Source organism: Vulpes vulpes, chromosome 5 (genome assembly GCF_048418805.1).
Source record: "Vulpes vulpes isolate BD-2025 chromosome 5, VulVul3, whole genome shotgun sequence".
NCBI lineage: Eukaryota > Metazoa > Chordata > Mammalia > Carnivora > Canidae > Vulpes > Vulpes vulpes.
The window spans coordinates 64824549-64848350 of record NC_132784.1 but is presented as its reverse complement, the minus strand read 5'-3'; the positions used below and the strand labels follow the sequence as shown (position 1 = coordinate 64848350).

Sequence of the window (23802 nt, the reverse complement as noted above, 5' to 3'; positions counted from 1 at the left end):
CTACAGAGTTGATCTCTCGGCCCTCGCCTCCCACTGTGCGCTGGTTCCTGCCAGACCTCCCGCCATCCCGCAGTGCAGTGGAGATCGCTCCTACTCAGGTCACAGGTAAGACCTGTCCACCTAGGCCACGTCCCAGAGAAGACCCCTCCCTGGCTTAATTTTACTCCTCCCTCACCACCTCCCCAATCATTCCTGAGCACTAACATTTATCCTGGGGTTACTCTGTGCCAGGCTGTGTACTGCACTGGCCTCTGGGGAAGCCATTGTGTGCAGCAGAGACCCCATTCTGCCCTTGAATAATGCCAGTATTTTGGTGCTCAGCTCAGTCCGAGGGTACTAATCCACTCATCCAACAAATATTTATTGAGCACCTACTACATGCCAGGCACTGTTTAGGTGCTGGGGATACAGTAGTAAACCAAAGCCAGAAATTCTCTGTTCTTGCAGGGCAAACAGACACCAGACAGATCAGTGGCTAAAAATCTAGTATGTCTCATAAATGCCGTGGAAAAATAAATCCGAGAAGGAAAGAAGTTTGGGAGTTGTGATAATATGGAGGGTGGCAAGGAGAAAAGGTTTTCTGGGCAGGGCTTTGAAAGAGTGTTAGAAATGAACAAGAAGTGGGGAAGGAATGGGTGTGCAGGTTGGGAAAACTGACATTCCAAGGGAAGATCAGGCAAAGGGTACATGAAACATTGGTGGATGGAAAACCACACACAGCCCAGTGTTTTTGAACCAAGGGAGGGCCAACTCACAGCCTTGTTAAGAGGCCTGGGTTTGATCCCAAAGGCTGTGGGAAGAGTCCGTAGGGTTTGGGGCATCATGATAATTGCTAGCTATGGCTGAGCAACTGCCTTGTGCCAGGCACTGACTGAAGGGTTTTACATACTAAATATCATTTAACCTTCTCCTACTGTGAATGTGGGTATGGTTAGCTTCATCATCCAGATGAGAATACAGGGGCTCAGATTCAATAGCTTGTTCCTCCGCCGCAGTCAGGAGCCAGATTCTAGTCTGTCTGGGTGGGCTCCAGAGCTACAAAGGAGCTACCAGCTGATTGGAATCTAGGGGGCTCTGGGGGTGAGGGCCCAGGGTGGCAGTCCTGGAGGCCTGTATGGGCTAGGACAGCGAGTGACAGCTCCCTCAGGGCTGTGGGAATGTGGGGGAAGAGGCACCTGGGGAGGCTTCTCAGGGGAGGGGGTGTTCAGGAGGCTGGGGAGCCAAATATTCTAGGTGAAAAGAGCAGCCTGCTGGGTATGTTTGGGTTGGGGCAGAGCTCAGGATCCAGTCCAGGGTTTCAAGGAGGAGGGAAGTGAAGGAGGAGGAGGAGAAACATAGGAGGCAGGGAGTTCAGGACTGGTGACAAAGAGTGCAAAGGGGGTTTCTGGATCTGACCACTTCTGCACAACCAGGGGGCATGCAGATTCCCAGGAAATGAGCTCCTTGCCTGCCTTGGGAGGAGGAGGAAAGCAACCATTCTGGAATAGGGGACCCAGGTCCCTGAGGCAAAGGTGTTGGGGTCACTGGGCTAGAATATAGGGGAGTGTATAAGGCTACAGGGTTTTAAATATTGTGAGTGGAGGGGGAGGGTCTCAGAGCCTGTTGGGTAGGGGTATTGGAATGACTGAATGGCCCTGAGGGGAGGTGATGGTGTTTGGGGTGCTGGAGATGGAAGGCAGTAGGGATAGAAATATCAGGGATACTAGAGTTGAGGTTAGGAATGGAACCTGGGGTTGCCCTCCGGGGTCGTGATGTTGGGGTTATCTGGGATGGAGGTGCAGGAAATCCTAGGATTGGAGTATGAGCTACAAGGATCCGAGGTCATGGTGTGATCAGGCTCGGGTATCTGGGTCATAGGAATAGGGCATCGAGGTCTGCCCGGGAACCGGGAACCGGAACCATGGCAGAAAGTGAGCGTTCCCTGCTCAGCCCCCTGCTCAACCGCCTCCCCCTCTCCCGCCTCCCAGAGACAGATGAGTGCCGCCTGAACCAGAACATCTGTGGCCACGGAGAGTGCGTCCCGGGCCCCTCGGACTACTCCTGTCACTGCAATCCCGGCTACCGATCGCACCCGCAGCACCGCTACTGCGTGGGTGAGCGCGGGGGAGTGGGTGGCCCCGGGGCGGCCTAGGATCCCAACGCCCTGAGACATCTCCCCGCCCGGGTCCTTCTCAGACGTGAATGAGTGCGAGGCGGAGCCATGCGGCGCCGGGAGGGGCGTCTGCATGAACACGGGCGGCTCGTACAACTGCCACTGCAACCGGGGCTACCGCCTGCACGTCGGCGCCGGGGGGCGCTCGTGCGTGGGTGAGCACGGTGGGGGCTAGCGCGGGGTAGGGGTGGGGCAGGGCGGATGGGGGCCTCTCCTCTGGATTGCCGTGTAGCCGCCTCCACCGCCCCTGGCAACCCCCTCACGCCCTCTTCCTCCTACTCAGACCTGAACGAGTGCGCCAAGCCTCACCTGTGTGGCGATGGCGGCTTCTGCCTCAACTTCCCCGGCCACTACAAGTGCAACTGCTACCCCGGCTACCGGCTCAAAGCCTCACGACCACCCGTGTGCGAAGGTGGGGGAGACCCCATCCAGACCGACAGGGGGTCCTCTACTGTCCCTCGACCTGGGCTGGGGGCAGGAGGCCTGGACTCCAGCTCTGGGCCTCTCAGAGGTTGGGCTGCGGGAGCCCAGAGGACCGGGTTGGCCTTGGTGATCTGTAACGGAGGGACGCCCCACCCGGGACACTGAGCGCCTGGCCCGCCACATTGTCCCCAAATGGGTCTCCCTCCTCCCCCGCCCCGCACAGACATCGACGAGTGCCGAGATCCCAGCTCCTGCCCGGATGGCAAATGCGAGAACAAACCCGGGAGCTTCAAGTGCATTCCCTGTCAGCCCGGCTACCGCAGCCAAGGGGGCGGGGCCTGCCGCGGTGAGGGGCGGGGCGTGGATCCAGACGGGGCGGGGATTCGAAGGCTGATGGGCGGGGCCCGTGCGGAAGTTGTCTCCGGGACCCAGCAGTTTCCGGGTCCTGTTAGGACAGGGGCGGGGCAGATGGCGGTGAGAGGCGCCTGGCAGTGGGGGCCGCCCCATCCCAGGCAGAGACCCCCGCCCCGGCACAACGCGGGGTCCGAGGGGCGGCGACTGAGGCGCGTCTTCGCCGCTGCAGACGTGAACGAGTGTGCCGAGGGCAGCCCCTGCTCGCCCGGCTGGTGCGAGAACCTCCCAGGCTCTTTCCGCTGCACGTGCGCCCAGGGCTACGCGCCGGCGCCCGACGGCCGCAGTTGCCAGGGTGAGCCCCAGTCCCTTCCCCGATGCTCCCGCACCCACTCACGCGTGGAAGCTGGGGACCGAGTAAGCCTGTCTGTCCCATGTAGGGCAGGAGATAGCTAATTCACCCTCCAGTTCACTGGACCTGGCTGATGAAAGGGCCACCAGAATTTCTACAGAAGAAGGGTCTTAGGGAGGCGAGGCTTGAAGCTGCTTTTGCAAAGCACATTTCTTACATTTAAAGGGGGAAAAAGATATTAAAGGACAAGGAGGGGCGTTAGTAGTTCTGCTGCACTGTTTCTTAGGCACCAAGAGGTGGGCTGGGGCTGGGATTCAGAGAAACTGAGGAACATTAGGCACAGACTGGAGAATGCAGGGCTGTGGGCCTGGCTGGAATGTGGGTTCGGGGCTGGGAGGAGGGGAGGCCAGAACTGCCCGGAAAGAACAGTAGGAATTTAACCAAGCAAAGAAAGCCAGCACCAGGGGACTCAGAGGTGAAAATCAGTGCGGGATGCACAGGAAACTGAGGTGTAAGCAGAGGGTGGGGGGCTGAGTTCTGGCTGGTGAGGGGCAGGGCCCCACCCTCTAGGAGGCCTCCTGAGCCCTGCCCAGGAGGCTGAGCTTCATCCTGAGGGTGTTATGAGGCACCTGAAGCATTTTAAGGGGAAGGCCGATGAGATTCACCATTGGCTTTAGAAAGTTTCCTGCTGCTGAGTGTGCAGAGTAGCTGACGGTTTGCTGGAGACTCAGGACACAGATGGTGGTGGACATGATGAGGGTAGTGGCCTCAAGATGGTCATGGGGTGATGTGATATAAGAGAAATATTAAAGCAGATTACCTGGGCTTGTTAACTGGATGTCAAGGTGAGAGAGGCGGGGAGAGAGGGACCCTCCAGGTTTCTGGTTTGGGTGACTCTGTGGGTGGTGCTGTTTGTTGGGATAGGGCCTCCAGGGGTGGTGCAGATTTGAGAAGGAAGACACTACATTTCATGCTGGACAAATTGAGTAGGTGGTCCCTGTGGGCCTCTGAGCTGGAGATGCCAGCAGAGGGTGGGCGGTACAGATTGGAAGCCTTGGCCAGACACAGTCCCCTGGAATTGTGGACTTCTGGGGACTGTGGAGCCTTGGGGTGTGCTTGCTCAGCCAAAGAGGGTGGGTCCAGTGAGTGGAGCCTCAGCAAAGCCTTGTGGGCAAGGCCACATCAACAGAAGGTAGGGGGATAGGAGTGAGAAGTGGGGGGCGGATGGAAGAAGGCTCAGCGAATATGAGCTGAGAAACTGGGGAGAGGCTTCCAGGGCAGAGGAAGATGAACCAAATGCACAAGAGACGTTCTTGTAAAGTAAAAAGTGAGTAGTGAGATGAGAAAGTCCCTGGTAACCTTGGTTGGGTGGCTTCTGTGGCATGAGGGGGCCAAGAGATGCAGGCGGCAAGTGAGGAAGAGTGGGACATGGGGCTACCAGAATGGGGTTTAGGGTTGTAGGCTAAGGAGATACCAGGAAAGTGGGCCAGGGGATGATAATCGCAGCTGGGGGAGGAGCCATGGGCAGGAGAAGGGACATCTCTTGCTCTAGCAGATGTAATAATTTTCAGGAGGTTAAAGGAGATTACCCTTAGTTTTCTCAATGAACACTGGAGGAGGGCCTGAGTCCAGCAGGGGACTTGCAATGACCAGTAGAGGTTTGGGACTGCCCAAGGGCATGGGAGCTGCCTAGGGACTTTCCAGAAGTCCAGACTTGGAAGGAGGGGCAGGGTGGTGCCAGCCACGCTGAGTATCAGGCAGGGCCTAAGGCCAGAGGGAGTGGCCATGGCCCAGGGTGCTCAGCCTGGCCATAGCCTGCACCCTACTCAACATCCTGGATCTGGAGGCCCAGAGGGAAGCATGGCCTGGCAGAGCAGTGCTGAGGGAGGAGAGGTGTTGCAGGCCTCTGAGGGAGAAGATGGGATAGGGGACTTGAGAACAGCAGAGGCCGGGAGCAGGGGTGGGGGGGTGGGGGGGAGGAGGAAGCAACTGCCACTAAAGTGAAGGTCACAGAAACTGATGGTGTAAGGTCAAGGCTAGGCCTGGCTGACCCTATGGATGCTGAAAAGTACTCGAGTGGGGAGCAAGACAGAGAAAGGGAGACTAGGAAGGTGGGTGCTGACAGCAAAGAGAAAGTGAAGGCTGGCATGGGGGCCAAGTGCACCGTGGAGGCAGAGCATGTTTGGAAGGGATCTGAGGTGTGGCCAAGAACCAGCTTCTGCCACAAGGGACTGCAGAGAAGCATGCTTTCAGGGGAAGGCCAAGTTCCTTTACTGCACAAGCAGAAGACTTTATTCTGTGAGAAGGACAAAGAGAGGGGCTTGTTTACGTGGGAAGAAAGGGAGCCATGGCAGATGAAAGGGTGAGAGCAGCTGGGCAAGGAAGACCAGGGCAGCATGGGAAGAGGAGATGGGGAAGGTGCCCTTGTCTGATGAGGATGGACGAAAGCTGGGGAAGCTTGAGCTCTTTGGAACCAGACACAACCCAGGGTCCCTGGCAGCACCTGGCCTGTTCACCAGGGCACTGTGTGCCACACGGAGGGGTGGTAGGGGCCTGTACTTCCCTTGAGCACCCCTGGCCTCAGCTCCGGTGCTCCATGCCACAGGCATGGGTGGGGAAAGGGGATCAGAGGCCTGAGACCATCCCGTGCTGGCCCTCACCTCCCCTCCCCCATGTCCTACAGATGAGGATGAGTGTGAGGCCGGGACTGTGTGTGACAATGGCATCTGCACCAACACGCCAGGCTCTTTCCAGTGTCAATGCCTCTCTGGCTATCATCTGTCAAGAGACCGGAGCCGATGTGAGGGTGAGCAGTGCCAAGAGTTGGGAGTTAACCTGTTCCTCCCTACCTCAGGACTTCCACTGCGCAGGCTCCAAGCCCAGGGGCTCCCTGTAAACAAGCCAGGCCCTTTCCTGTCCAGCCCCAATCCGGATCAGAGATGGGGCATGAGGTGTGGGCCCGACCCAGGGGTCTGGGGGTAGCCTTGGCAGTCTGAGTGGAGTGCTGTCTGAGTGGAGTGAGTCCCTGAGATCCCCTACCTTTGATCCTCTACAGACATTGATGAGTGTGACTTCCCCGCAGCCTGCATTGGGGGTGACTGCATCAACACCAATGGTTCCTACCGATGTCTCTGTCCCCAGGGGCATCGGCTGGTAGGCGGCAGGAAGTGCCAAGGTATGGGGGGGATTGGCTGAGAGTTCCTGAGGAGGGATGGCTGGGAATGGCAGTCATCTCCTAGACACACTGTTGATCTGTCTTTCCATCATCCGTCTGTCCACACATTCACACAGCCTTCAACTCCTTCACCTAGAATAGCAACAGTAATAATGAAAGTAATTATGTGGCACTTACTCTGTGCCAGCTCACCCTTAGGTGCAGTAGCCAGCAGGAGTTTACTGAGAACCTACTATTTGCCACCTTCTATCCTATGTACAGCTGTGGAGCAACCACCCAGGGTTCCCACTAGGGGAGGCTGACATATAAACTGATTCCTACCATTCAGGATGCCAAAAGAGGTCTGGACAAATGATTAACTGGCAACAGAAAGGTGACAGTTGAATTGGAACTTGGAGCATAAAGATGGTCCCCTAACACATAAATAAGTCCCCATGCAGAGAGAAGCACGGATGGTATTCCAGGCCCAAAGAACAGTGTGTTCAGAGCACAGAGATCTGGAAGGAGCTAGTTGTGTTTTGTGTGGAGAATGCTCCTAACATAGAGTTGGGGGGTGTTGGTGTTTAAAGGATAAAACTGAAAGATATCAGGAGGCCAAACTGCAGGTCCTCAAATGCTGAGTTGAGGACTCCATTTGTTGTCAGTGACAGCCATCGCAGGTTTCAGGAAGAAGACAGTGAATGTGCACACCTCTACCCACAGGCACAGACAGACACGAGCAGACTTCCTGTTGTGTGTACTTTGAGATCAAAGTGGAAGTTTGAGTTCTGAGCTTGTGTGAGTCCCTGGAGGCACATCCTTAGAGAGGAGGGGCTGGTTCCCTTGGAGCAACTATTTCTGCTTCCCTCCCTCACCACAGACATAGATGAGTGCAGCCAGGACCCGGGCCTGTGCCTTCCCCACGGGGCCTGTGAGAATCTGCAGGGCTCCTACACTTGCATCTGTGATGAGGGCTTCACGCCCACCCAGGACCAGCGCGGCTGTGAGGGTGAGTGCCCTCCAGGCTCCTCCTCAGGCTGTACCACTTCCGTTAGCTGCAGCTTTGGTGCAGAGATGGACTCTGGTCCCACCCTCTGGAATCTGGGGAATGGGGAGAAGTGCCTTTCAGGGGAGCCCTGAATGCCACCTTGAGGATGGAGCTTGACCCTGGACAGGGCAGCTGAGGGGAGCCAGGGAATGTGAAGGAGCAGAGGAATGAGGTTGGTGGGGAGGTGGGTTGACGAGACTGCAGGGCCCTGAGCTGCCCTCCGCTCCCCTCAGAGGTGGAGCAGCCCCACCACAAGAAGGAGTGCTACCTTAACTTCGATGACACGGTGTTCTGCGACAGTGTACTGGCCACCAATGTCACCCAGCAGGAGTGCTGCTGCTCACTGGGGGCTGGCTGGGGAGACCACTGCGAGATCTACCCCTGCCCAGTCTACAGCTCAGGTCAGGAGTCTCCATTTCTTCATTTTGGAAACAGAGTAGGGGAACGGCCCTCCCTGGGTCGGTGGGAAATGGGGCGGAGAGTTCCGACCTGAGCCCGAGGGCTAGTGCGCACGCGCTCAGTCCTGCCTCCTTTCCTTCCCACGGCCGTTCTCTCACCGCAGCTGAGTTCCACAGTCTCTGCCCAGACGGGAAGGGCTACACCCAAGACAACAACATTGTCAACTATGGCATCCCAGCCCACCGTGGTAAGCCCCAACGCGGCTCCGCCCACCGATGTTTGGACCGCCCCGATCTCGCCCGTGCTCTCTAGTTCGGTAGCGAGCACTGGGGTAAGCCCCGCCCACGCCTTCAGCGCCTGCCCCGCCCCTACCCCCGTCACGGCAGCGTCGGGAAAAGCCTCTCCCACGGAGTTTGCTCCGCTCCCGCGGTAAGCCCCGCCCACCTCCCTGACCGCGTGCCCGAGCCGCCGGGCAGGTGGAGGCCACAGGCACCCGCGGCTTGTCACTCCATAGACATCGACGAGTGCATATTGTTTGGGGCGGAGATCTGCAAGGAGGGCAAGTGCGTGAATACGCAGCCGGGCTACGAGTGCTATTGCAAGCAAGGCTTCTACTACGACGGGAACCTACTGGAGTGCGTGGGTAAGGGGCCATTGGACAGTGGCCGGGAGACGCGCACAACCATCCCACTTCGGGCCAGTACCCTCCACTCGCGCTCTTCCTCCCCGCAGACGTGGACGAGTGCCTGGACGAGTCCAACTGCCGGAACGGAGTGTGTGAGAACACGCGCGGCGGCTACCGCTGTGCCTGCACACCACCTGCCGAGTACAGCCCGGCGCAGCGCCAGTGTCTAAGCCCTGAGGAGATGGGTGAGGCCCAGGCCTGCTGGCTGGGGAACCAGGAGGGGAGCGGGGATCGGGCCGAGCTGTGACCGCCACCCCCCCATGCCCTCGCTACCCGTAGACATAGACGAGTGCCAGGACCCGGCAGCCTGCCGCCCTGGTCGCTGCGTCAACCTGCCGGGCTCCTACCGCTGCGAGTGCCGCCCGCCCTGGGTGCCCGGGCCCGCCGGCCGAGATTGCCAGCTCCCAGAGAGCCCAGCCGGTGAGGGCGAGTTGTCCTGGGCCGACTCCAGGGCCCGGACCTCCACTGTGTGGTGTCCAGGGGTCGCAGCCCCGCAAGGGTAGGTTGGAACCGGGAGCTGACTGTCCCCCCTAGTTGATGCCTGGTGTTCCTCCATAGAGCGTGCCCCAGAGCGACGGGACGTGTGCTGGGCCCAGCGTGGAGAAGATGGCATGTGCGCGGGGCCCCTGACTGGGCCAGCCCTCACCTTCGACGACTGCTGCTGTCGCCAGGGCCGCGGTTGGGGGGCCCAGTGCCGCCCCTGCCCACCTCGCGGTGCTGGTGGGCACCGCCTGGGAGCAGTTGGCAGAGGAGTATTGGGGCGGGAGCCTGGGTGCATCCCAGTCACTGACCGCCCCTGTCCCTCCCAGGGCCCCAGTGCCCAACGTCGCAGAGTGAGAGCAACTCCTTCTGGGATGCCAGCCCCTTGCTGCTGGGGAAGCCCCCTCGAGGTGAGTTTAACAACGGGGAAGGGGCAGAGGCGACGAGGGTCATCAACCATCAGCTTGGTGGAGGTGGAGGTTGATGTCCGCATTCTCCCCGCCCGGCGCAGAAGAGGACAGCTCTGAAGAGGATTCAGATGAATGCCGCTGTGTGAGTGGCCGCTGCGTGCCCCGGCCGGGCGGTGCGGTGTGCGAGTGTCCAGGCGGCTTCCAGCTCGACGCATCTCGTGCACGCTGCGTGGGTAAGCGAGCAGGGCGAAGGGAGCAGGGCAGGGGCTCTGGGGGGTGGGGCCAATGCCCAGGCCAGCTGCAGGGGGGTGGAGGGGCACACTAAGGGGGTTGAGTGCTCTGGCGCCCTTGATGAAGCCCGCACCTGTCGCCCTCACTTCCAGACATCGATGAGTGCCGAGAGCTGAACCAGCGCGGGTTGCTGTGCAAGAGCGAGCGCTGCGTGAACACGAGTGGCTCCTTCCGCTGCGTCTGCAAAGCTGGCTTCGCGCGCAGCCGCCCGCATGGGGCCTGCGTGCCCCAGCGTCGCCGCTAACGGAGAGCCAGATCTTGGCCATCAGCGAGGGGCTTCCACCTGACCCTCTGGGCGAGCTCTGCCTCTATCGTCTGCCGTGACTCGGGGCTTGGACCCAGAGCTCTCCAGGGCCCGCAGACCCCTTCCTGTGCCTGGAGTTACAAGGGCATCTGTAGCGGGATGCCACCCAGGTCACAGGCGGAGATTGGGTCTGGGGCACTGGTGGCTTCCTCCCAGAGGGCATTTCCTGGAAACTGATAAATCAGATTGTGCCTCTACTCTTGGCTTTCGAACAAATCGATGTTCACGTCTGCGATGGGCATGGACTCCACAGGGCAGCACCAGACCCAAGCCTCCTAGGAGGGGCTACACTGAGCCCAGCACCGGGGTGTGAAATAGAATTTATTGTGGCTCTGATTATGTACACGTGAGATGTGTCTGGCCAGGGGGCCAGGCTGGCAATGGTTTGTACAATAAATACATCTGTGGGCCTGCTCTCCACAGCTACAAGTGCCCACACAGACAGTTCAATCCAGCTTGCGGGTCCCCAGCTTCATGGGACCCTTGGCTGCCTTCTTCTCCGCGCGTTTGGCCTCCATCTCTCGCCGCCGCTCCTCGCGCTTTTTCCGGGCCAGCTCAGCCTTCCCTTGCCCTGGGAGCAGGAGGAAGAGGTGGGCTGAGGGCTTCAGGACCACAGGGGTCTCGGCTTCCCAGCGTGCACCTGCCCGGGGCCCTGGTCCGCCCCCCCGCCCCCCCCCGCCACTGCCACCCCTGCCAGGGGAAGCACTTACGGCTCTCTGTCTCCAGACCCTCCCAGTTGTCATCGCCCCAAGAATCAGGTCTCAGCTGAAAGGGAAGTGTGGCTGGAGTGGAGGTGGACTCCCAGCTGAGGTATACCCCAGTCTGTACCCTCAAGTGGATGGGGGCCAAGTACCTGGGTGCCAGCCTCCCGTCGTGCAGACATGGCAGCAAAGGGATCACCTTTGTCACTGGGCTCCGAGCCACCCCAGTTATACTCGCTGGCCAGCCTTGTGCCCTCAGGGGGCGGTTCTGGGGGACTTGGCTCCTGCCAGCCCTGCTCCCATGAGCCCTCGGCTTCCCAGCTGCTCCAGTCTGACTCAGGGGATTTGGGGTCCACATTGCTGGTCTGCAGGTGGAGAGGTAGTGCCTGATGGGATGGGGGGGGGAGCTGACCCCCCCACACACAGGAACTCCCCTGTCCCACCCCACTTACCTGCCCACCACGGCTAGCCTGGCCCCCAGTACTCCAGTCTTCCTGCTGGGCCAACACAGATTCGGCCTCCTGCTGCAGTGTGGGAAGGGGAGCACGACTATAGACACTCCAGCCCCCACCCAAAGGGCAAGGAGCCTGCCAGCCTCTTCTCAGCCATGGGCTCCACCCTTTCTTCTTTTGCATTCCATCTCATTTGCTCCTCAAGCCTTGTTTCCCATCTACAGAGTGGATGTGCCATCATTCCTCTGAGGCTGGGGAATGAGATCTAGCAGTTCCACACCCCTCTCCACAGCCCTGGGCCAGAGACTGCTGTCAGCAGTGGAGAGGTCTGCCCCCATTCCCTTCAGGGTAGCTCCACTCCATAGGCCTGGGAATGGCCTCTCCTTATTAACCATTGGAGCTACTGGGGGAAGGATGGGGAGCAGAAGAGGGTGAGAAGACCAATGGACTGCCTCCAAAACCACCCACCTGGACTTTCATTTCCAGCCCTGCTCCCAGAGGCCCTTGGGTTTAGTGGGTGTCAGCTGCCAGCTCTTATACACCAGGGCCACTCCATGACACCTACTTACCAGGGATGCTGTGCAGAGGCCAGGCATGACTCCAGCCAAGCTCACCTGAGCTCTTTGAAGGCAGCCTATAACCTCTGAGCTAGAGTGGCCTGAGGAGACCCTTTCAGCCCCACTCACCTCCAGGCTGCCCCAGTCTTCATCATCCCATCTGTCGGCAGCACTGCTGTCCTCCGCTGTGTCTGTGCTCTCCTCTTGTGTCTCCCAGTGGCCTGAGGTTGTGGATGTGGCAGGGACAAGGGTGGGGGCCAGGGCAGGAAGTCCTGAGGAGCAGAGGATCACTGAGCTCCCATACACTGGGGCCCAGAAAGGTCTCAAAACAGGGAGAGGTTGCTGGGGTAGGGGGGAAGGTAGGGAGGAGAAGCTCATGAAGGGATAAGACCCTGCCCTGTCTCCCACGTCCCCACCACCACCCCTGGGGAAGCCAGACATTAACAACTCCTCCGAGCCCTCTCAGTCACTGATGCAGCCCTGGGGCACTCACCCTCAGGTGTGGGTCTCTGGGGGATGTTGGGCTCAGCCGGGGCAGCTGTTGGGTGCGCACGGATCAGCTTGGAGGTGAGCGAGGAGACTCCTGTCACAGCCCAGCCTGCCCAGCTGGCTGCAGCTCCTCCCATTCCTGGGCTGGAGGCCGCATGGACATCCTTTTCTAGACAATGATGAGAGAGAGAAACAGGTATAGTCACCCCAGGGCCTCATGGGGAAGATGACAGGAAGGCAATAACTGACACGGAGCAACTTGTAGTGGCCCTCTCTTCTCCAGACCTGTGCATCCGCACCCCATCTGTGAGATGGGAGTGGGGTGGGTGAGGAGCAATGGTGTCAGGTCTGCTCTCTGGGGTTCTTCCAGCTTTCAGATACTCCAGGGAGGTGGAAGGGGGCCATGTCAGGTGATAGTCGAAGATGTGGGAGAAAGAGGGAACATGAGTGTGGGCCACTCACCCACTTCAGCCAGCTGGGTGGGGTCCTCTGACACAGACTCCAGTTTGGACAGGAAGCTTCGAATGGCCTTGAAGGCCTGTGGGGTAGTAAGGGGCAGAGCTGGGGCCTCCAGGGTTCCCGTGAGCCCACCAGGCCAGCTAGAGCCCAGATATCCCCCGAGCCTCAGCTCCAGAGCCCGGGCCCAGCTGTGCCTCACCTGGTCTCGCACGGATTTCTCGGGATCCATGGTGAGGCCACAGAGCACAGGCAGGATCTTGTGGGCACAGTCATTCATCGAGTAGAGGTTGTGGGTGGCAGCGAAACCCAGGACCCCCGCCACCCGGGAAGGTGCAAAGGGGTCCTTAGTGGCACGGCTGAAGGCGGAGGTGAGGACCCTGTGCCTAGTCTGGGAGGGGCAGGGGAGAGGGCTCCTGAGTGTGGGGTCAGTCCTGGGACCCAGAACTGCCAGACCTGCTGCAGAGCAGAGGCCATCCACAGGCCCCCTGACCCCAAGTCTGAAAAAGATGAGCAAATCACTAACAAAGGAGGAGAATTTTTACTTAAAACTCCAGCTTGGCTTCTCCTCCCAGTTCAGTGGGTTCATGATGCCTCAGGACCATAGGGGCCAGAGCAGCGGCTTCCCTGGAGCCTGTGCCTCTCTCCCCACCTACACCATTGATACCATTCATTCATTCATTCATTCCTGCTGTCTGTGCGTTGCAGTAGTCTCCATTTACAAACCCCGGCTGAGGGAATGCACATGGGTCATGGGGCCAGGCAAGCCCAGGTTCAGTTCCCAGATTCACCACCATCTACCCCTCAGACACTGGGGCTGGGAGGATGCCAGGCCCTGCACAAGGAGGCCTAGCCCTAGAGGATGCTGGGTCCTGAGACAGGGACAGAGGTCCCAGGGCACTCACATTGGCACTGAGGTAGGAGCCGATTTTGCCCAGGCAGACGGTAGTGTTGCAGCGAATGGGGCCCTGTTCATCCTTGGCCTGCAGCCGCGCGAAATGCTTCATCAGCTCCACATTGAGGTTGGCCTCGTTCAGCTTTGGGGCCAGAAGCAGCATGGACTGCAGGGTGGGGGAATGTGGAAACTGTGGGCTACAGCCAGCAAGGGTCACATATAGGAGTGGCCTCCTGGGAGGGTACGGAGGCCAATTGGGACACTGGGCTCTGGCAGGACCTGCCAAAGCCCTCCCAAACCTACCTCCCTACCTGGTCCTGGCCCCTACCCAGAGTGTCGAGGAAGGGGACACTTCTCTGTCCCCTTTACAGCAAAATCTCCAAAGTTTGTTCACATTCTCGCCTCCCATCACTCTCCTTCTGCTCCCTCTTGGATGCATTCAATTCAGACTTCCACAGAAACATCCCTGTACCACACTCTACCAAGTGGCTCGAGTAGAGGTCACAAGGAACCTCCATGTTGCTAAATCCAATGGCCAGTTCTCCATCCAAACCAAAACGATATCTGATCCCTCAGCAGCTTTGACACCCCCAAGATCTCCTTCCTCCTTGAGACTTCCATCTCTGGCCCTCCAGGACCCCACCCCCCACTCCTGGTTCTCCTCTGACCCCAATGGCTGCTCCTTCTCAATCTCCTGTGGATGAGACTGTTCAGACCCCCAGATCTGTTCCCCAGGCCTCTTCTCTTCTACCCCTCACGCTACGCGATCTTACCTCCTTTGTGACTTTAAATGCCTTATTAGCAGACAATACCTAGGTGAGCACCTCCTGCCTAGGCTTCTTCCTTAAACTTCATACATGTATAACCAGCGGCTGAACAGACACCTGCACCTGCCCAACTTACGTGGCCAAGACCAGACCAACCGCTTCCTGTGAAACTGCTGCTCCCAAACTTCTTGATAAATGGCAATGTAACCTTGCAGCTGCCAAGGCCAGAAACCTCAGAGCCACACTTGGCTCTACTGCCACCCATCAGCATATACTGTCTGCCCCACCTTTGGGATGTGGTCCCTTCTGTCCACCTGCTACTACCGTTCAGATGGGAGCCACTGTTACCTCTGACTCTGCCTCTCTCCCCATGCCCCTTCAGCTATGCTAAACTTCTTGCTGCTCCTTCACTCCAGGCACAGGCTGGCCTCAAGACCTCTGCACATGTTCCTTCTGCAGGGAGCACATTTCCTCCCAAGCACCCTGGAGCCTGATCCCTTGTCTCTTTTCCTTAAATGATACCTCCTTAGCAAAGTCTTCCCTGATCGCTGTTTTTAAAACTGCAAACCGGGGGTCCCTGGGTGGCGCAGCGGTTTAGCGCCTGCCTTTGGCCCAGGGCGCGATCCTGGAGACCTGGGATCGAATCCCACATCGGGCTCCCGATGCATGGAGCCTGCTTCTCCCTCTGCCTATGTCTCTGCCTCTCTTTCTCTGTGTGTGTGACTATCATAAATAAATAAAAATTAAAAAAAAAACAAAAACCTGCAAACCCTTCTCTTTATACTCTGTGACTTTCTTTTTTTTTTTTTTTTATACTCTGTGACTTTCTGACATATCCTTTCTTTTCCTTATTTTTTTTTTTTTAATATTTCATTTATTTCTTTGAGAGTGCAGGCTTGGGTAAGCAGGGGGAGCAGCAGAGGGAGAGAGAGAAGCCGACTTCAGGCTGAGTGCAGAGCCTGATGTGGGGCTTGATCTCAGGACTCTGAGATCATGACCAGAACCAAAATCAAGAGTCAGGCTCAACCTACTGAGCCACCAGGAGCCCCCTAACATACCTTTTCTAATCCAGTTTACTGTCTGGCAAGCCCATTCCCTGCGACCTCAAAAAGCAGCTTCCCAAGACACACTGCATCCCAGCATGGGGCACAGGGCTGGGCATAGTGAGATGCTCAGCCAGGGTCTGCTGTACAGAGGACTACAGGCCATGCCCACCCTGCAACCCCCACCAGCTGCTGAGCTAAGCCCAAAACCTGGACCAACATGCAGGATGGTACCTGCCCCTCCCAACCTGCTTAGATGCCCAGGCCAAAACCAAGGCCTCTGTGTCCTCATGTGAGCCTCATTCAAGACCTGGAAAACCAGGGCTTAGCTACCTTGACTGTCTGCTCTCGGATGGCAGGGTTGGTGTCCAGGAAGCCATGTACAACGTGGGGGAAGATCTGTGTGTTGACTGTTGGCTCATCAAGGTACTGGATAAACTGTTCCATCTGTGGTCCAGTAGAAGTGAGAACACAGTCAGCCCTTCCTACCTGACCATGGCCACCGGCCCATTTCATGGCTCGGTTATTCCCTCTACGCAGTGGCTAAACAGGTGAGTCTCCTGAACCCTCCAACTGGCATCTGGCCCTTCTCTGGCCTTGGACCTTGTGGAGTGATGAGGAGAGCCCAGGAGGGTACTGGGAAGAACCAAGGACTAGGAGCTGGAAGGTCTGGCCTCTGGGCCTGCACCACACCCCTTCTTGGAGCCTCCACTGTATTTTCTATAAAAGGGGTTATAACCCTGACCCAGAAAGTAGCAAGGGGAAAACTAGCATGTTTGGCAGTTAGAGAGAGAATGATACCTGGGAACCTCTAGGACTTCCTGGCTTATCAGATGCCTCCACCCCCGAACCCATAGATTTGTCTGATACTTCCAACTGACCTAGAGTTGGCAGGAGAGACACTATACTATCCCTACTCTAAATGGCTAAAGTGACCAAGCCAAGAGATTGGATGGCAGGGGTAGGGCCTGCAGTTTGGGCAGGATGTGCCTTCCCAAAGCTGCCAATGAGCCCTGATTGTCTCCATTTCCTAAGAGCCTAGCCTTACCAGTATCTCACCTGTGTGTACTTAGGGAAAGGTTTCTGGGGTGCTAGGGTGGGGGCTTTGGCTACCTGCTGGGTGCTGGAGGGGGGGGGTCTCCCCAGCAGCCAAGGTGGGGTCTGGGTTGGGTAGAAGGGGACAGGGTCTAACTATAGCCCCTACCTGCTGTAGGAGGCGGATGCGCATGGCCCGGTCAGTGGATGAGAACATCTTGACCACAACAGGGATGATCTTCTGCTGATACTCCTCAGCGTTGAGAAACTTGCCCACCTTCAGGAAAGAGCAAGAAGAGGGAGCTCAGCTACTTCCATAGAAGTGGGATGACTTGGGCAGCCCTGGTGGCTCAGCGGTTTAGTGCCGCCTTCAGCCCAGGGGTGTGATCCTGGAGACCCAGGATCGAGTCCCATATCAGGCTCCCTGCATGGAGCCTGCGTCTCCCTCTGCCTGTGTCTCTGCTTCTCTCTCGTCTCTGCGTATTCTCATGAATAAATAAATTAAAAAAAAAAAAAAAAGAAGTGGGATGACTTTACTAGGCTCACTTACTTTCCTGGAACTCCCTGCTGATTTCCCAGGGTGGGAATGGGGTGATGGTAGGAGTCAGGCACTTTCCAGCAGCACCTCTGCCCATACTCCATCTCAGGCAGACCTGCCCTTAACCTTTCTGGGTCAAGGCAGCCTCCCAAGAAGTTGATGAAAGCTCTGTGCTCTTCCCTATAATCAGGCACCAATATACCACATGCACACAGAATTCTAAAAATAATTCCTTTTTTTAAAAAAAATCTGTTATTTTGTTTTTAATTATCCTAAGACTTATCACATAATTTACATATTTGTGCTGATGATATATCACCTCTATTTTAACCCTTCTAATGACTTGGCAAAAGCACCATTACCAATCATACATATATGGTAATTCTACAGTAGTGTCTTTGAATAGCTGTTTAGAAAATAATCCTGAATTATAACTTAGTCTTGATTTAGTAAAGAATTCACAAGCCAAGTCTGCAGCTTTATCTTGTCACACCGAATTTTAAAAGCAACTGACCGTACATATCATCTGTAAAATGTGAGAAGTGTTAAATATTCTTCATTTAATATTACCACATAAACCACACTAACATGCCTTTCATTAAGCAAAAGGCAACATTTTAGATGCAGGGAATTTTAATTAAATTGGCATGGTTAAGACCAAAAAGATAAAGTGGACACTGCCAGCTTATCTTCAGTCCTTGCCTCTAACAGGCAAAGCAAAACAACTTGAAACACAGCTGAGTCTTGCTGTTCTGAGACAGTGAAGGGATTTCCTCAGCGTTTAAATACATTAATATAACCAGTTATATAAGTTTAAATATAAAACCAATCTCCTTTAAGTTTAGAGATGACATTTGCCATCTCTGTGAAAAGCTGAACATCAATAATCAATTCCAATCATACTTTTAGAAGGGGGAAACAGTGACAGCACTTGCTGAACCAGAATTACTATCAAGTTCAAAAAGCTGATTATATTCATTTAACCACAAGCCAGCCTTATTTAAACCAGGACTGTCCAAAAGAAATATTCTATCAGCCATTCATGATCTGAATTCTGGTCTTTGAGACCCATTTGAATATGGTACACTTAAAGGTTATGAGACATTTTTGTTTTGTAATAAATAAGGCAATGGCCAACTATTATCCTTATTAGCTCTTTTGAGATAAGCTATCAAGTTCAGTCTTTCCTCCGTCTTCTTAATGTCAGCAAAGATCATTTTTGTTCCAGAAATGTGCTTCTTGGGATTCTGCAAACACTCCATCAGTGTCTCCTCTCCCCAGGTGGTGCCTTCATTCTGGTTGGCATCCTTGTAAGAAAATCCAGGGGCTTGACCTGTCTTTCACCCAGATAAACCACAGAGATCTGGCCCAGTCCTGCGCTTGCCTCCCTTTCCTACGGTATGGCACTGGGCACACCTCTGAACCAAAATCTTCTTGCCCTTCTCACCATCACCCATTTTTTTTTTTAAGATTTTATTTATTTATTCATGAGAGACACAGAGAGAACGAGGCAGAGACATATGCAGAGGGAGAAGCAGGCTCCATGCAGGGACCCCGACGTGGGACTCGATCCCAGGTCTCCAGGATCACACCCTGAGCTGAAGGCGGTGCTAAACCGCTGTGCCACCGGGCTGTCCCCATCACCCTTTTTAAAATTGTTCTTTTGTCCCCCCGGAAATGAAGGGGGACAAGCTGGCAAGCTGGCAAGCTGGATGTCCCTCTAACTCTAATTCTGTAATTTCTGGAGATTCCCAGCCATACAGGATTTGCTTGCTGTCTTTCCCGCTTCGGGGGAAAGGGTTCTCCCAGGCTAGATAGAGTAGGGAATGGCAGGTGCCCAAGTAAGAGTGGGCTGGGGTCTGAAGAAGGTGGGGAGGATCGAACCCCTAGAAGTCAAATGAACAGAGGGCCAAGTGGTCAGGAGAGAGGACGGAAACTGGGGTTGGAAACTAGAGCGCACAGTCAGAACAAGGGCGTTGTCTTGGGGAAATGGAGGAAGGTTTAATGGCTCTGAAGTAAGGGGTCTTCGAAAAAAGAATTTTAGAGGCATAGGGTTTCACCTCCTCAAGGACAAGAAGTTCCCACAGCCTCCCTGAGATCAAGTGGCCCTGGGTAGCTGAACCAATGAGATATCAGCAGTAGCTCCTCAACTGCATGCGTGTGTCTCTGTGTGTGTGAGCGTGGTCTGCCCCCTGTGTATATGTGTATCTGCCGTGTGTGTGTGTGTGTGTGTGTGTGTGAGTGTACACCGGCAGTGTGTATGAGTGTGCATCTGCCCTAACCAGGCTGTCCCTCCCCAGAGCCTTCTCTTTTGCAATGGACACCCACCCAGCCCCCGCCCACCTTGAAGAGCGGTGTGAGGACCACGGCTCCTGCATTGCCAAACTCGAAGGCGGTCAGCAGCTGGGGCAGTACCCTGTGCCGGCAGAAATCCTCAGGGAAAGAGTCTAGGCTCTTGCTCAGCTCTTGGAAGAACTTTTGCTTCTCAGCCGGCTCTTTGATCTGGGGGAACAAGGACAGAACACAGGTAGGAGTTCAGCGTCATCAGGCCATTCCTCAGCTATGGGCAAGGACAGAGGGTCACCAGCCCCCACCCCGAAAAAGAACTTAAGCTTATGAGCTCTGGAGCTGAACTGGTCCGGGTTCAAATCCTTGGGCAAGTTCCTCCATCTGTGAAATGGGTTAATAACAATACGACCTCACAGAACTGTTGTGCACAGGAAAGCTGCCAGCACAGTGCCTGACACAGCATGGGTGCCTGGTCAGTGATCGTCACTCCCATCACTGTGCATGACCTGTTGCTGGGAAGCCAGCCGCCTGGGGCATAGGCCCTTTGTCAACATGGCCTCTTCTCCTCCCAATAACCCAAGGTGTGGGTACTATGAACCCTAGCACAAGGATGAGGAAACTAAGGCTCAGAGGGGAGAGGGCTTAGTTCCCCCATCCCCATGGCTCCAGCTGGGTTGGTGTTTGTGGCAAACTGAGGGGAAAGCAGGGATTAGGTGCAGTTGACCTCCAAACCTGGTCTTCCCACTGAACCCAAACAGGCCAGACTGTCACCTCAATGATCCCCCAACCTCCTTCTGAGGCCGTGATCCCAACAACTCATATTTCCTGAGGATAGACTACAGGCCAGTCAGAGTGATATACTAAAACTTTTATGCAGGTTAAATAATCTCGTCACAACTTGATGAGCTAGGTGCCAACATAGTCCACGTTTAATCCACCAAGAAAGCTGAGGCACAGAGAGGACAAGGAATCTGTCCAAAGTCACATAGCTAGGAAACAGTCAGAGAAGAGTGTGACTTGGTGGTCTGGTGCCTCCACTGTGCTGCACCTTGTGAAGAGGCACTCATCCCCTCATGTACAGGCAAGGAGGCTGAGTCTCAATGTCACTAGCCAAGAGTGACAGAGCAGGGATTATAACCTAGTTCTGCATGCTTCCAAAGTTCCTGAACTCACGATCGTACCTTCATTCCCCCAAGCCACCGCCTGGTGCAGAAGAGCTGACCTCTGGCTGGGGAGGAAGAGGACCTGGTTGGCACCTGAGCAGTCCAGTCGAGGGTGGAAGGGAGGCTTCATGCTCTGACAGCAGGGCTCATGGGGCGCCAAAGCCCAGAGGAAGACCCAACCACACTCAGGGTTGCCTAGCTAAGCCCCCTCCCCTGGTCTGCCCTGTGACAGGAAGGGGGGCCCCCTGGCACTGCCCTCCCACATTCTCCTCAGGACTGGCCAGACACAGCCCGTTTCCTATGGAGCACATTTTTTAAGAAGGGCAGCCTGGCAGAGTCAGCCATGTGAGAATTCCACAGATCTTGCCATCCCCACACTGCCCAGGAGGCACGGGGCTCAGCGTCTCTGGTGCCTCTGCGCCAAGATGCAGCTCAGGTTCCCCCCGCCCCTGCTCCATCAGGGTCTGTGCAGGGGCCTGTCACTCTTTTCCCGCTCCAGACTCTCTGTCACCTTTCTGTGTGTCGTACACATGGCCAGGTCAGAGTGGGCATCTGGGGCTGAGCCTTCCTCTTTCATTCCCTACAACTACCTACCGGCCAGCAGAGACTACTATTATCCCCATTATACAGACCGGGAAACTGAAGTCTAAGGAGATTAAGCCAAAGATTCCTTCCTCACATCTTTCCATGTGCTATTCCCCCTGCCTGGAATATTCATTCCCAGTTATCATCCCCATGGCTCCCACCTTCCTACTCTTCAGGTCTCAGCTCAAATGTCAGCCCTGAGAGAGCCCTTCCCTGGGCACTCTGACCCACTATTTTCCTTCCTGGTACTTACCCCTGTCCTGGGGAGTTCAAATTCCCTTATTTATGTATTTTCTGTCCCTCTCCACGAGCTAGAATCCCCGAGAGGGGGTACCTGGCCCATTTACTCCCTGCTTGATCCTTGAGGGCAGGGATCTGGGTCTGATTCCACCCCCACCCCACCACCCCCTGCCACAGCACATCGCAGCACTGGGCACAGCATATATCAGAGCCAGGGCCACTATGCACAAGTGGTTACTGGAGTGCCAGGGGAGTCCCTAAGTACCTACTATGTGCCAAACACTATGCTGTGCACTTCAGACTCACTGAACCCTCACCGAGCTCCTCTGAAGTAGTAGGTACGATTATTAGTAACAAGTGTCAGACAAGTCACACAGTAAGAGTCGGAACCAGGGTCCAGACCCAGAAAGCCTGGCTCCATAATCCATGGTTGCCTCCCAGGGTCTAGTCATGGGGGAGCCCACAAAGTGGGTAGGGAGGATGGGGTGAAGAACCCAGGACCAAAGCCCAGGATCGGCTGGAGGGCTCACCTGAATCTCTTCCAAAAAGAGGTTGGTCTCCACAAAGCGGTTGTTCATGAAGCCGCCGGGTGCCCGGCAGTTCTGCAGGAAGCGGGCTGGGTTGGGACGCACCTTGGGGTTGGCTCCAACTAGTTCACAGTAATGGGGCACCAGCGATTTTGGGATCTGTGGGAGAAGGGTCAGTGGCAGGGCAGGGCTGGTTGGCTGGCAGAAGCGGGCTGGGGTTGGGTAAGACACTCACCTTCCCAGGGTTGCGCAGGGCAGCTGCCCGAGGTAGGGGCCCATTGAAGACTTCCCAGATGAGGCAGCCCAAGCGCCACATGTCAGCTGACCTGAGGCAGGGATCAGAGCTGCTCCAGGCCCTGCCACCTGCTAGTAAAGGCCTCCAATCTGCCTCAGGCACCAGACACTAACTATATGGCAAACCCTGAACTACGTCCCTCAGCTGATCCTCTCAGGAAGGCCCTGAGAAGCAGGGTTCATTAGTCCCATTTGACAGATAAACAAAGTGAAGCTCAGAGAAGGAAGGATATCCACCCCAGATCACACATCTTTCAAACTCAGAACCACCAAAACACACCCAAAGCCTGTGTTTATCTTGGCCTACCTCTTGGAGGACCCTGGTTCCCTCCCCAGCTGGGCAGCAGGGGACAGGGGAGTGCCAACTAGTTGAGGGGTCCTGAGACTACAGGAGCTTCCAGAATAGGGTGGGCTGGGGCATGCTGCCCCCAGTCACCCACCATTTCTCTCTAACTGCTCTGCCACTGCCATCAGCCAACTCCGGGGGGTCATACTGCTCAAGTTCGGGGACCCCCTTCCGGGGGGGTCCCCCACCATTGCCCTGGGCCGAATACATGTAGTCCAGACCCCCCAGCTTCCACTCGCCGGCACGGTCCACGAACACGGCAGCCATGCAGATGTTGTTGTGGATGAGGCTGCAGTCATTTACCAGGAAGCTGAGGGCTTTCTGGGGGCAGAAGGAGCCATCACACTCAGCAACTGAAGTCCCCCACCCTGCTCTCATCACCACTGCCCCCCACCTCACCACTATCTGGTGTAGGCCCCAGGAGAGTTCTAGCTCCTTCAAGCCACCAGCCTCCGCTCGCTCCTTGAGGTACATTCCCAGTGGGGTCACTGCCTCTGTCACTACATGGAGGCATTTGTCCGTCTGAAAAAGGGGACATGGTGTAAGAGGAAGGGAAGATGAGAGGCATGGGGAGACAGGTGGAGAAGGGGATCAAATTTGCGGGTGCTGAGGCAGGAGGGGTGGAAGCAGGAAGGCAAGACAGGGAGACTGGAAGAAAGCGAGGGGGCAAAGACGGGGCAGCGCCCTGGGCGGGTACCTCCAGCCCATCAATGTAGGCCAGAATGTTGGGGTGCCGGAGAGTTTTGAGGCGCTTGAAGGCAGCTTTGGCCACCTGGGTCTGCTCATCGGCACCGGGCTTCACATCATACACGAAGATGGACACCGGGCTGCCTGTGGCCTGAGGGAGGAGGGCAGAGGAACCTGAGGGATGTGGGCCGGGCCCCAGGCGACCAGGCCAGCTCCGAGATGGTCCCCAGAGCTGCTAAGCGCGGGGAGGACAGGGCCGCCGCCAGTCTCTCCCCAGGTCGGCCCTCGGGGCCTGAGTCGGGCCCACGTGACCCCGGTTCCGTCCGCCTGCTGTCCCTCGGTCCTCCGCCCGCCACGTCGTCACTGACCGTCCCCCTCCCGCGGCCCGTTGCCCCGGAGGCTCCGCAGCCACGTCAGGCGGGGCGCGACGCGGCGGGGCCGGCGGCGCTGACTAGGCGAGGCCGAGGTCGGCCAGGGCCTGCAGAGCGGGGCCGTGCTCACCTTCTTGCGGCCGCGGTGCAGGACCCAGGGCCCCGGCGGGCCGCCCTCTGGGGGGTCCGGGCTGAGCTCGAACGGGAAGTCCCGGACCGGGTCCCGGGCAAAGAACCACATTGTCTCCGCCGCCGCCGCAGGCTGGGGCGCCTGTGCTCCGGGTCCTCAGGCCGCCGAGCAGGGGGCGGGGCGAGGGC

At 56.7% G+C, this 23802-nt stretch overlaps 2 protein-coding genes and 1 pseudogene across 11 annotated transcripts in view; 1 reads left to right on the top strand and 2 right to left on the bottom strand.

Annotated features, from left to right (window-relative positions):
- Positions 1-10503, top strand: part of LTBP3 (latent transforming growth factor beta binding protein 3) — a 17182-nt gene extending 6679 nt beyond the window's left edge. Inside the window, exons 11-28 of one of the 4 annotated variants that reach the window (XM_026004443.2) lie at positions 7-105; positions 1968-2093; positions 2176-2307; positions 2436-2564; positions 2799-2921; positions 3159-3281; positions 5962-6084; positions 6334-6453; positions 7313-7441; positions 7714-7881; positions 8043-8126; positions 8394-8522; positions 8612-8749; positions 8844-8984; positions 9123-9284; positions 9374-9454; positions 9556-9687; positions 9838-10503. In XM_026004443.2, coding sequence (XP_025860228.2) covers positions 7-105; positions 1968-2093; positions 2176-2307; positions 2436-2564; positions 2799-2921; positions 3159-3281; positions 5962-6084; positions 6334-6453; positions 7313-7441; positions 7714-7881; positions 8043-8126; positions 8394-8522; positions 8612-8749; positions 8844-8984; positions 9123-9284; positions 9374-9454; positions 9556-9687; positions 9838-9989 — 2291 coding nt within the window. In that variant the 3' untranslated portion in view covers positions 9990-10503. The remainder of the gene's footprint in view (positions 1-6; positions 106-1967; positions 2094-2175; positions 2308-2435; positions 2565-2798; positions 2922-3158; positions 3282-5961; positions 6085-6333; positions 6454-7312; positions 7442-7713; positions 7882-8042; positions 8127-8393; positions 8523-8611; positions 8750-8843; positions 8985-9122; positions 9285-9373; positions 9455-9555; positions 9688-9837) is intronic. The other 3 variants (XM_072758405.1, XM_026004445.2, XM_072758406.1) reach the window with 3 other exon arrangements.
- On the bottom strand, positions 10358-23802 carry SCYL1 (SCY1 like pseudokinase 1). 7 transcript variants are annotated; one of them, XM_072758407.1, is made up of 18 exons: positions 23615-23802; positions 23124-23264; positions 22826-22948; positions 22521-22747; positions 22022-22112; positions 21790-21945; positions 19326-19484; positions 16614-16721; positions 15743-15856; positions 13610-13765; positions 12907-13095; positions 12711-12786; positions 12253-12417; positions 11889-12031; positions 11203-11274; positions 10903-11136; positions 10760-10814; positions 10358-10620 (listed from the first exon to the last, which is right to left on the bottom strand). In XM_072758407.1, exons 1-18 carry the CDS (start codon positions 23723-23725, stop codon positions 10496-10498), a joined length of 2445 nt encoding a protein of 814 aa, XP_072614508.1. In that variant the 5' UTR covers positions 23726-23802; the 3' UTR covers positions 10358-10495. The 7 variants fall into 7 exon arrangements, with proteins under 7 accessions (XP_072614508.1, XP_072614510.1, XP_072614511.1 ...); XM_072758409.1 differs by having other exon boundaries at positions 10903-11115; XM_072758410.1 differs by having other exon boundaries at positions 10903-11115; positions 11203-11271.
- Positions 17968-18545, bottom strand: LOC112924262 (cytochrome c pseudogene; annotated as a pseudogene).